We start from the raw sequence: 13,082 nt of genomic DNA, 5'->3' as shown, positions 1-13,082 counted from the left end.
ATTTACAAGCGATCCTCAGTACTTGGCCGATATTGAAGCAATGGGAAATTGTATGATTGTAAATGAAATCATCATCATCAATATATTTATTATCAATAGATATTAATATCGCTTGAAATCTGTCACTCACATTGAAAAAAGTTTTGAATATATTTTAATTTTCTTATGGACACAGTCCCTGTTTTCTGCACAGCCCGTGCTTCCGCCTCCATGAGTCATCTCCCATAATTATTTTTTTCTTGTCTCTCCTCTCTCGCAGGCGTCCACTACTTCTTGAGTGAATCTCTTTCATGTGAACAGCTGACCGGAAAGGCAGAATGTTTGCGAAACGCCCTCGTGTTGCAGCTGGAGGCTCTGGCTGTCAACTACCCGACCCTCAAGCTCCACAAGGGGCCCAGCTACCAGTACCTCAACATGGACCAGGGGGGCACTGGAGGTGGTGGTGGCAGTGGAACGAGCAGTGCCGGTGGAAGTGGCAGTGGCACTGTGCAAGGTTGGTGTGCACGTCGTTAGCGTGTTTTTTTTTTCAGTAAAACAAGAGTATCGCCGATAAGTAGTGCTGGGCAAATACCGCTAATTTCAATACCGGAATTACCGGTAAACAACAATGCCGTTACCGGAATTACCGGTAATTTACCGGTAAAAGGCTCGTGAGGTAGTAGTGACGTCCCAAGTTCGAGTCGCCTTTATGACTTAAATCTAAACAAATTTCATCCTACCATGGTGTGTAGTCACAAGTTTTGTAACGTCGTCACTATAAAAATCCTGCGCTCCGAGTCGTTACTCCAACTCTCGTGGGCGGGGAGTAGGGAGGGGGTGCGTGTAAGGTCACAGCATTACCTACTCTCCCTCAGTGCATAGGCCTACTCACCAATCCCCCCCTCCCCCTCTCACACTCCACTTCCGTCTCTATGTAAGTGCAATTTCATACAAAGAATATATTTTTCACATAGAAACACAATTTCATAAAAGAAAAATAATTACATGCATCATTTTTACAAATTACACATAAAAATTCATTTCCAAAATCACCCATTTTTCATTTAGTCAGGACAGTTTTTTTGTACAATTGAGGTTTTAAAGGTTTTGTGCGAGATGAATTGACATATGTAGGTCATTTTCATAATGTTTTTTTTTTACCAAGTTCCTCTTATATATTTTTTTCAATTGTTCATAGTTGTCATTTTTTATATTGGAATTACGTTAATTTTGTATTAGCAGGACTCTACGATCCCTATATTTATATTATAGTACCTTTAAATGGACAAAAAACACACGCATATGTTTTATTTTAATTTTTTATTCTGTGCATCCATTTGGATACATGCCCACCGGAACATAGGCTGACTAATCGAATACGTACATTTTGCACTGAACCCCTGCGGGCCGAGATGCGAGCAAAACGATCTAGCACGACTGTTAATTTTCATATTCGAATACGTAATTTTCGTACTGTGCATCTGTGGGCCGAGAAGGGAGCAGGACGATCTAGCACGTTGAATACGTTCCTGTTCATTTTCTTCCTACGTAGGGCCGTCAGTACTGTCACTCAGTACCACCAAGCCGAAACGTGCTTCCCGCTCTCTGAGTATTATGGGATAGCTTATCGGTTAACGGAGCCTAAACGGTAGCAGATTTTTTGCTGGTAAGCTACCGTCAAGGTTGTTACCGATAAAACCCGTAACTACCGGTAGCTGCCCACCACTACCGTCACTCAGTACCACCAAGCCGAGACGTGCTTACCGCTCCACGAGTGTTTGGTATAGCTTATCGGTTAGCGGAACCTTAACGGTAGCAGAATTATTGCCGGTAAGCTACCGTCAAGGCTGTTACCGATAAAACCGGTAACTTTACCGGTAGCTGCCCACCACTACCGATAAGGCCAGTGTCGCACTGTCTGGCGCCACCGTTGCGGCTTTTTGGCTATAGCATGTTCTCACTTATGAGTCATTAGACTCGAAAGGTTGTGATAGTATTTTAATCAGCCAGGGGAAGATGGTGGTCGTTATATCAAATTATGGCTATCACCAAATTATTTTATCAAGATAATTGAACTTGCCCATCATATGGCCGTATAGTGACATTGGCACAGGACAATGATATCGCCGTTATCTAAATACGCCATGCCCGATCAATATCATCGCCAAGTGGCTGTATTATTTATATTTCAGTAAATTCAAGCCAAGTTTCGGCGAAACTTATAAATAAATAAGAAAATTATACTGATTTCGGTGTTGTTGTTGTTTTTTGTTTTTTTTTGGCTTTCTTTTGCTGCTGATTTTCCGATTTATAAATCCCAGCCTTTATCCATCCAATAATTCATGTTTTTGTTTATTTTTCTACTTGTTTATCTACACAGAAGTATAAAATATATATCACCATCAATTTGACATTTGATTTGTAAATATCCATCAAGTCATTGGGAACAGTGTATTAGTTTTGGTTACATGGCGTAAACAACATAATTTACGATTTTTTTTAATAGAATACGCCTCATTCGATCACTTTTTGAATACTGAAAGATTTCCACTCGTTATCTTATTCATCCCATTAGCCCTTTTCTCTTTTCTTTTGGCTTTTATTAAGGTATTCTTCCTAGGTATGTGTTTAACTATAATTTCCCTCTTCTTAGCCAAAAGACCACTCCTTACCAACGAGGGCAGCGGGAGTAGCGTTTGCAGCAACAGCAGTAACAGCGGAGACCCCTTCACCTTCCCATCGAAACCCGCCTCTTCGACGAAAACTGGAGGAAGAATTAAATCTACAGTGGACGATGACAAGGAGGATGAGTACGAAGAACTGGACCAAGACTTCCTGAGGGTGGGTGTCTCAAATGGGCACACTTAGGACACTCATCTTAGTCTGTTTGCGCCATCAGTCAGTCACGTAATGTTGAGTCACACCAAACACATTTCTTTCATTCTTCCCTGGTGCTGACGAACTTTACCTTACAGAACCATGTCAACAAATACACCAAAGAAACCTTTTTCGAACCTAGCGAAACTCCTCATGTGGTGGTAGTTCCTCCTGCTGAGTCGACATCGGAACCCTCCTGCCCGACGACCTCCCACTCCTCCAATGTAGACCCAACACCAGAAGCGGTCGCAGACATGGATGATCCAGAAGAAAACTATATGACGACTGTACCCAGCGTGGCTTTCAGTACTCTTATAGGTGGGAAAGCATTCTCTGTGGTGATTCAAACATTGTAATGCCCGAAGGGTGTATTAGTCATAGGCGTTTGTGTGGACTTATCCAGTTCTGATACAGGTACACCATCAGTTATCCGAAACCCTTGGGATAGGAGTCTATACGGATTTCCAGATGTTCTGGTTTTTGGATTGGTATCATTGTAATTAACGGCATGGTATTTTAATAACAAATAATTTTTACATAATTTGTGTTTGTTTATCTACTTTTTTTTTTGTAAAAATAAGTTGTACAAATCAAACTTCTAATGTATTTATTATGTACTAGTATATTAAAAGTACTTAATTAAGTATACAGTCCATATTGACTTTCTGTAACTTAGTAGCATAAATTAATTTAATACAATCAAACGCGCTCGGAAGAACAGGCGATACAGTACGGTAAGTATTATCACACTAGGGAGTATCTTCTTGACTGACAGCATAATGGTAATTGTACATTAAGTATACTCTGAAAAAATAAACCATAAATAAAAATATCTAATTTTTCATAAGATCTAGAAAAATAACACTATATGTACAAAATATAGTTAATTAAAATTTAGGATAAGTAATAATATGTTGATAATGAAATATGGAAGTTGAATCACTTTTGCAATCCTCCCTTAAGTTCTTTACCACCTCTTTGGCATAATTTTTTCCCCAAGGATAAAAGCGGTGTTTATAGGCAACGAAATACCTTTGGCTCTGAGTTGACAGGAGCCTCTTCAAATAGATCAAAATGCCTGTCACATCCACAAGGGATGGCATACAACAAAAATGATTGCTTCGACCTGTGTTTCATTGAAAATAACTCTCATAATGTCACTAATTTGTCTTTGAGAGATTTATGGGAAGACCCAAAAATTGTTGTAGACATATGTGGGATTGTGGTGTTACAGGAAGGACTTGGGGCAACATTTGATTGGTTTATTAGAGTAGTGAATGTACATTTTCCTCAAGCTATGGTAACAAGAGAGAATGCTTATAATGACAAATCTTTCCCCACAGCTAAGGGTGAGAAGAATGGGGAGCTACTCAAGAAAAGTAAGGGACTCTTACGCAACATCAAAAAGTATCATGGAGTTGTAGCTAATCGTCTACTCTACCTCTATCTCAAGGAGACTGACGAAGTTCAAAAGAAGGTAGGATGAAAAAAGAAAAGGGATTGAGGAGGATAGATAATAATGGATGTTTCCATATATTGTTAAGTGGCACAGAAAACTATATTAATAGGCCATGTATATGCAAAAGTCACACAAGGATGACTAATGTCTCATTGGGGATGGTACTTATGGGTGGGAAATGTATCTGCTAATGAAAGTGTTTCTCTTTTAGACTTCCTTTATAGCTAACTTGCAGCCATGCATTATATATAAAAATCTTAATCACTCTTTAGTTTTATCTCATTGTTTTCCACAAAATCCTGAGGGTAGTTTTTTGTTCAGCTGTTACATTCCATTAAGGTATTTGTATGAATTTTGCATATCAGCCAAAAAAAAAAAGGCATAAAATCCACTCCCACCCATTCCATCCCCACATAATCCACACCCATCCACCCCTCTCCCTCCCTCTTATCTTGGATCATCCCTGCATCTCACCCATTGCCCTGGGGCAGCTTCATTAAATTGGCGACCCTCCCTCTCTGTCCAGTCATTCAGAAATGGAGATGGGGGAAAATCCCTTCGGGCTGTGTCAATTTATTTTCACACACACTCTCCCACCCCCCACCCCTCATGCATCACTGCATCATCCATACATAACCATTCTCCATTCACCCCTAACCTCTATCCTCTCCCTTCCTTCCTCAACAGACATTCCTCTTCTTCCCAATGCCCCTTTTACCCCATCCATCCATCTCATCCTTGGTCACCCCCTCATGTTCACTCCTTCCACCTCAGCCTTCCACACCTCTTTTACTAATCTTTCTTCACTCATTCTTTCCATGTGTTCAAACCATCCCAATACTTTGTCATCAACCCATTTCCCAACTCCCTTTCCACCCCCGTTCTCCTCCTCACCTCCTCGTTTTTCACTCTGTCCAGCCAAGTAACCCCTATCATACTTCTCAGGCACCTCTTCTCAAACACATTCAAACTTCTCTCTTCCTCTCTTATATTCCATGTTTCTGCCCCATACAGTGCTGTCAGCACAATCACTTCTTCATACAATCTCCTCTTAGCATCCATTCCCAAATGTCTATTTCTCATCACACTTTTTTATCTCCCAAGGCATTTATTTGTTTCTCTTAATCTACATTTCACCTCCACTCCTCCCTTTCCATCCACATTTGCACCCTAGTATCTAAAACGGTCCACTTCTTTCAGTCTCTCTCCCTTAATACTCACATCCAGTCTGTTGCCACTTTCTCCCCTTGTACATCTCATCACCTTACTTTTACCCACATTTATCTTCAACTTTTTTTTTTTTTTTTTGCATACCTTACCAAACTCTGACACTTCACACTAAGCAAAATTGTATGATGATCACTTCTGAATGACAGTTTTACTCTGATATCTCTCATAAGAAAGAAAGTTTTACTTAAATATTTTTATTTATATACTACTTTCTGTCATGATACTTTGTAGAATCTGCATATGATAAATACTTTCCAAGGTGAAAAAAAAGAGCTGAATTTGATGATACAGAAATTTGACTATTTTCTTACCCTCAATAACATCTTAAACTGCATAAAACCTGCCTGCAGGGTTTATTTTATACTACAAGCTCTAAAGCCTTTAATATGGGGAAGTATATTCATTCTTTTCTAATAGTTTGCTCCATAATCATTGGTTTTAAACACAATCTATTAGTACTGTATACAGGAAAAGTACAGGTGTGCATGGTTTTGTACAATAGGAATTATAGGTAGATTTTCCCTGTGATTCCTTGGTATCATGTTAATTCAACTTAGTATTTGGATCAAGAATGATAATTGGTGTAGCTGCCTTTCTAGTATAACCTGAATGGTAATCAGAACCAGAGCTGTAGAAGATGTTGGAGAGGTTTATTGCAGGGGTTGTTTTCTTGTTGTATTCTCTGGGCTGTGCTTATGTGTCATCTGCATGCATTTCGTGTTTTTTGGTATATGTATGTATGTATGTATTTTGCTGCTCTTTGAGATATGTACATTAAAAAATATCTGATCTTACAGGTCATTGATCTGACACAGTACACAGCAAGGGTGGCTACAGGAGATGACTTCAAGGATCAAAGGAAAAAGGATGCTGCCTTTGAGCTGGTTGGTGTGGGCAAGAAGACACACACAGTAAGTTAAATCTGTTCATTTCAGTTTTGCAGAAATTTGTTGGAGAAAAAGTATGATATCAGCCATTTAGGTATAAATCTTAGCAAAATGCCTCCATTAACTTGAAAACTCAGGAAATAATGAAAAACTGTGAAACCTGCATGATGAAACCTGAGAACTGCAAATTAAGTGTTCCAAAACATTAGTGAAAAAATCCTCTTGAAAATTGATGAGGACTTTGTGTTCAGAACAGTTTATAGTGCAAAATGAAAATGATGCTGCATGGTTCTTTATTTCCTCCACTTTTTCACACAAGGAGACCTGACAATTGACAACTGCTCCCCTTCTACTACCAGTGAATTATACATAGTCCCAAATTAATACAGTGGACAACAGTACAATATTTCTTCACAGAAAAATCTGTGGGAGGGCCTAGGGACCATTATCACTCATTGTGAGGCTACAGGTTGCTGAAACCTGAGGCAATAATAATTACTATTATATCATTGGCAAATTTGTCCTATACCACAAGGTCAGTAATTTTCTGTATTAAACCTCCTACTTCTCTCAGTTTGTTGCCAGGACAGCTAAGGACAAGAATCAGTGGTTGGCTGCCATACAAAGAGTTTCCTCTGTGAATTTGAATGACACACAAGAGTTCCCAATGGAGTCAAGGCAAGACCTCGATGAGCCCTCCAGCTTGATGCTACCCCCAAAGCCTCCACCACCAATGTCAGTTAAAGACCCTCATGAAAGAGGAAGTGTACCTCTAGGGAACAAAGAAGTTCCAGAGGAAGAGGCTGATGAGGTAGAATAAAAAATCTGTATTTATTTTTGTAAATTTCCCTATCTCTTATGATCTTTGTATCACATTCCAGTTACAGTCCAAAATTTAATGAAAGACTGTACTGTCATATATGAAAATTAACCATGAGATGTATTCTTGTGCTTAAATAGGCATTCATCAGATTTATTTTCCTCAGTTTTATGAAGAGCTGGATGCCAATCCTTCTAACTCCAACCCTTCTTCAGTTTTTGCATCATCAACCAGCACATCAAAGCCTTCAGTTCCTACCAAGGATGATGACACTGATGAGGTAAAAAGATGAGGCAGTTGTAGTTTGATAATTTTTCTGTAATTCAAAATTTACCGAAATCAAATAATTATTATTTCTTATAGGTTTATGAAGAGGCAGAACCCCTTCCAACAGTCCCATCAGTCTTCAATACACCAGGGCTTATACCAAAAAAGTCTCCACCTGATCGCCCCCCACTTCCCTTACGACTTCAGCATGTATTACAGCAGAGACTCCGACCTCTTCCAAACACTCCATGTTCATCTGTGCCCAGTGGAGAAGCCAATGAAGAAGATGGGGATGAAATTTATTGTGAGATTGATGAAGAGGTTGATGGAGAACAGCTGACAATGACCCATACCCCTGGATCAACCACCACACAACACTCACTGCGTACACCTCCTACAAACCCATCTCACTCAGAAATTTCATCTGTTCCAAATGACACACTTAGTGATGAGCTTTATGAGGAGCCTGATATAAACCTGGACCCTCCTCCTAGCCAGTTCCGAATGACCAATACTACAGTTGTCAGTACTCCACCAAAATTACCCCCAAGAGGAATCCCAACTCAGCCTTTACCAACTGATGATACAGAGTACAAAGTCCCCCAGTCTTTTAACCTCGACACAGAATATCAAGTTCCCCAGTCTAACCCAGTACAGGCTAGTTCAAATTCCCAAGTCAGAAAAGGTAACATTCCAACATATCAAGTTCCCCCTTCAAATGCAGCAGTACCTTCAACAACACAACTTATGTCTGAAGGAACCTGTAATGATAGTGATGAAAAGAAAACTTCAAACAGTTTTAGAGCCCAAACCAATGTCTCTCAGAACATTAAGTCTTTTGAAAAGAAGGATCAAGTTTGCCAAAAAGAAGTAGGGAGTCAAGATAAAGACAAAAATAAAAGGAATATCCATGCAAAATTCAACACAGGCATTGCAAAGGATCCAGAGTTTGGTCAAGGATTTTCTGTTAAAGATATAATTTCACGAATGAATAAAAACAATACCATTGAAGGGGGAACAAGTGGAAATACAATTTTAAATAAAGTACAAACTTCAGTGACCAAAGATTCTCAACAAAAAACAAATTCAGTTACAAATACACAAAGAGATAAAGACAGACCAAACCTGATAAATGAAGATAGTCTAGTAAAACCTATGCTCCCAGAACCACAAAAAAATGGAGTAGATAAAAATGAAATAGATAATGGAGTGATGGAAGAAGTAAAGGTTACTGAAACCTCAAAAATTGATCTTTATGAAAATTATAATTGTAGCCAACTTGAAGAACAGGAAGACACTATAGGAGGTAATATAGATTATTTTTGTGTCTGTAGAAATACTGTTTTGATTCTTCATTCTTGCTCATATTTTGTTATTGCAGTAGTAAGGATAACTTACACTATTTTTGTATAATTGTGGAAATATTACTTGACTTTCTTGTACTTCAAATATGATCATGTTTTGAGAATGCAGTGGTAAAAAGCCAGTTAAAACTATTTTGTACCATTGAAACACTGCTTTTCTATACCCTAATTTGCTCTTTTTCTATTACAGTGGTAAAGAAATTTATATATATATATTTTTTTTGTGGAAATACCCTTTACACTTTGCTTTCCTATATTTATAATGTTTTCCTGTTTTGTGATTACAGAATGGTACATCGCCAAATTTTCTTATATAGCCACAATCCCACAATCTATTGGATTTGATCGTGGAGACCAAATTCTTATTGTGGACAAGAGTGGAGACACAGGATGGTGGATGGCAGTAATCAAAGGGCGCACTGGATTTGTGCCCAAAGAATATATTCGAAAAAAAGAATAAAGTAAATGACATGGTTTTCAAATATATATACCTGGAGAACAATATATATACAGTCAGACCTCACTGAACACAAGTGTCAGGTTCCTCAGCTGTCATACAGGACAAAATTATTGTTGGGTGAATAACAGGTCTTATGGGAAAAAATAGGTTAATAGGTTATGTTCTCGGACCCTCTCCAGACTCTAACACACTACATGACCAGGCAAGATATTCAAATCATGAATCATGGTCGAGTTTGGCAAATGCTGGGATCTTACCTATTTGTGTAAACATGAGACTTTGTGCACGGTGAAGTCATGTTGGGGGAGGTCTAATAGTATATATAAATGTGAGATTTGCATAATACAAATAACTGAATTTAGTATCTAGACCAAACACTTGTCATGTACTATGTAACAGAATACGAGGGTGTAGAAGGGCTGAAATACTAAGCACTTTTTGAAGTTTTTGTAGTGAGAATGGCTGTGAACTGATAGATAACTATAGTAGTGTCAGATTAGCAATAACTATCTTCATAACTTTAATCAAATTCTGCATTTAATGACAATGCTGAATATGCTCATTTATTATTATTATTATTTTTATTTGTTATTATTTCTTCTATTTTTTTTTTTTCTTTTCTTTTTTTTCTTTTCTTTGCTTGTTCCATGTTCTATGTTTCTGCTCCATACAGTGCTGTTGGCACAATCACTCTTTCATACAATCTCCTCTTGGCATCCCTTCCCAAAGGTCTATTTCTCATTACACTTTGTATCCCCCAAGGCATTTACTTGCTTCTCTCAATCTACATTCTACCTCCACCTCCACTCCTCCCTTTCCTGCCTCATTCGCACCCAAGTATCTAAAACATGGAACATAAGAGAGGGAGAGTGGAGGAGTTTGAAATTGTTTGAGACGAGGTGCCTGAGAAGTATGATAGGGGTTACTAGGTTAGATAGAGTGAGAAACAAGGAGGTGAGGAGAGCAGAGATGGAAAGGGAGTTGGGAGATAGGGTTGATGAAAGAATATTAGGATGGTTTGGACACATGGAAAGAATGAGTGGAGAAAGATTAGTAAAAGAGGTGTGGAAGGCTGAGGGGGAAAGAGTGAACATGAGGGGGTGACCAAAGATGAGATGGATAGGGTAAAAGGGATATTGGGAAAGAGGGAAATGTCTGTTGAGAAAAGATGGGAGAAGACAGAAGATAGAGGTGAATAGAGAATGGTTGTGTATGGATGATGCTGTGATGCATGAAAGGGAGTGGGAGATGAGGAGGTGAGAGAAAATGTGTGAATGATGTTTTGATGCAATCCAAAGGGATTTCTCCCCATCTTCTCTTTTTCTGCATGAGGGGATGGAGAGGGGTGGGGGTCACCAATTAAATGAAGCATCCTTGCTGTGGATGTGCTGTCTTGCGACATTGCTTCTGACCCAGGGCAATGGGCGAGATGAAGGGATGACCTTTCATCCAGGAGAAGCCAAGATAAGAGGGAGGGAAGGGAGTGAATGGGTGGGAGTGGATTTTATGCCTTTGTTTTTTGGCTAACTCCCTTGTAAGGGGGAAATAGCCATTGGTATATGTATGTATGTATTCTTTGCCTGTCAAGACAAAATATAGCATACCATAATTAAAATGTCTGGCAAGTCCTCAATTTTCTGCTTCTGTATTTGCTAAATTTTGCCAGTCATAACATTGAAAGTGTTGTAGCTCCAATCCAGTTTGATATTGTATATATATTGCAAAAGGCACCAAAGTGCATTTCCTGTGTTATACAATTGAATGGTTGAATCACAACCAAGATCAGGCTTCCCATCTATATCTATTAAAATGTCACATTATTTCATTTATAGAAAAAAATTACTTCCATTGCCAGACAACTAAGGAATACAAAGATATATAAAATTTCAGTAAATAAAGCTATATTTGCATTGCTAAATTAAAAAAGATATCACAGGAATTTAGGTGGTGATTATGCATTGTTATCATGCAGTCTTAGAACTGCCACCAGTACTAAATGGTTATGCATTGTGTAAAACTGCATGTGCCTTATCTTTGACATGTGTCATGCCTCCCTTTTCCCAACCCTTTTGCTTTCAACACCATTCACAGGTTTTATTCTGCCTAGAAGTACCAGACAAATTCACTCAGCTCAGGGACAAATCAGTCAAAACCCTCATTTTGACCTAAGTCTACCCTACAGCTTAATGAAATTACCAAGCATTACCCAATATGAAATATGCAAAGGACATCACCATTGTGCAGGAGTTAACTGTAGGAATGTTTCACCTATTTTGCAGTTTCTGGGTGTAAGAAGCCATTAAAAGTCACCAAATTATATTCTGGGCCAACAAATGTTCCTGGCAGATGTGACTGCTTTCTAAATTTCTTATGCTTCTTAATGTTTATATCTGTACAGTTACAAGTTGCATTTATTGACAATAACCTCACTCAACATTTTTGCAATTCTATATGTTGGTCATTACTTTAAACCAGTTCAACCTGTCTTGATAAGGACTGTTTTTGGATAGATGGCATTAAGCTCTCTTCCCCAGAGGAGAAACTGATTGCCACACATCACCACCTCCTTGCAGCCCTCTAGGACTGACTCACACCAGAGAAGTCAATGCTAAATGTGAGGTATAGACTAAATAACTAACAGCATAATCAGTTTGTAAATCTTTTACCCCTACTATACTAACAATATATCCATTCTTCCCTTTTACTAACCCATGGCAAAGGTTTATGACAGTTGGGTGTAGAAGGTGATCTTTGGAAATATTTCATCACAACCCATACATGGGCAGTGCAGGAACATTGGTCATTCTGCACCATGATAAGGCAGCAGTACAGTTTAGTATCTGCCTGCACATCTGAGCAACTGTTTTCAGGATGCACACAATTCACTCCATATGAGGTGTGAGGCTTGAAAAGATGTCCTGCCCCTTTTTCACCACCTGGTTTGGGAGCTACTACCAACATTGTCACCCGTTCAGCAACCACAATAACAAAACAGATCAACCACCGGGATCACACGAGAAGATCAACAGCCTCTCCAGAATCATCAAAGCCTACCTACTCTCATCCTATCCTACCCTGTACCAATACCCCCCCCCAAAAAAAAAAAAAAAAAAAATATATATATATATATATATATATATATATATATATAAATATAAATATATATACATACATACATATACCAAGGCTTTTTTTTTCCCTTACCAGGGGGGTAGCCAAAAAGGACAAGGCACAAAAACATTCCCACCCATTTCAAAATAATATATATATAATATATATATATAATATATATATATATATATATATATATACATAATATATATATATATATATAGCTAATATATATATATATATATATATTATATATATTTATATATATATATATATATATATATATATATATATATATATATATATATACAGATGCTCCTCTACTTACGTTCATTCGTTTTACTTTTTTTCGATTTTACGTTTGAACTGACTGAAAAAAAAAGAAAAAAAATTGAGTGAATTTTTGAGTTTAGTACGCTCTCCGTAGTATGAAATGTTCAAACGATACGCATGACGCTGCGTCCATTGTTTACATGGAACAAACGACAGAATTGAACATGCCTCCTCCTCCTCCCCCTCCTCCTTCTCCACCATCTCACTTTATGTTCTTGAATTTAATTTATTTGAAATTAATGTTATTATTTTACAATGTTATGTTTATAATTAATGATTTAGGGGTGTTTTATAA

General features: G+C 38.1%; 1 protein-coding gene across 5 annotated transcripts in view; it reads left to right on the top strand.

Moving 5' to 3' along the window:
• Window positions 1-12,432, top strand: part of LOC143033824 (uncharacterized) — a 154,744-nt gene extending 142,312 nt beyond the window's left edge. For all 5 annotated transcript variants that reach the window (XM_076199334.1, XM_076199332.1, XM_076199333.1 and 2 more), the window contains exons 3-11: window positions 260-493; window positions 2,633-2,820; window positions 2,955-3,174; window positions 4,200-4,333; window positions 6,343-6,456; window positions 7,007-7,243; window positions 7,419-7,532; window positions 7,616-8,825; window positions 9,171-12,432. In XM_076199334.1, coding sequence (XP_076055449.1) covers window positions 260-493; window positions 2,633-2,820; window positions 2,955-3,174; window positions 4,200-4,333; window positions 6,343-6,456; window positions 7,007-7,243; window positions 7,419-7,532; window positions 7,616-8,825; window positions 9,171-9,343 — 2,624 coding nt within the window. In that variant the 3' untranslated portion in view covers window positions 9,344-12,432. The remainder of the gene's footprint in view (window positions 1-259; window positions 494-2,632; window positions 2,821-2,954; window positions 3,175-4,199; window positions 4,334-6,342; window positions 6,457-7,006; window positions 7,244-7,418; window positions 7,533-7,615; window positions 8,826-9,170) is intronic.
• The last annotated feature ends 650 nt before the right edge of the window (window positions 12,433-13,082 follow it).

This window comes from Oratosquilla oratoria, chromosome 16 (assembly GCF_046742065.1).
Source record: "Oratosquilla oratoria isolate Oo_2021 chromosome 16, ASM4674206v1, whole genome shotgun sequence".
NCBI classification, from domain to species: Eukaryota; Metazoa; Arthropoda; class Malacostraca; order Stomatopoda; family Squillidae; genus Oratosquilla; species Oratosquilla oratoria.
This window is presented reverse-complemented; position numbering and strand designations above follow the sequence as displayed.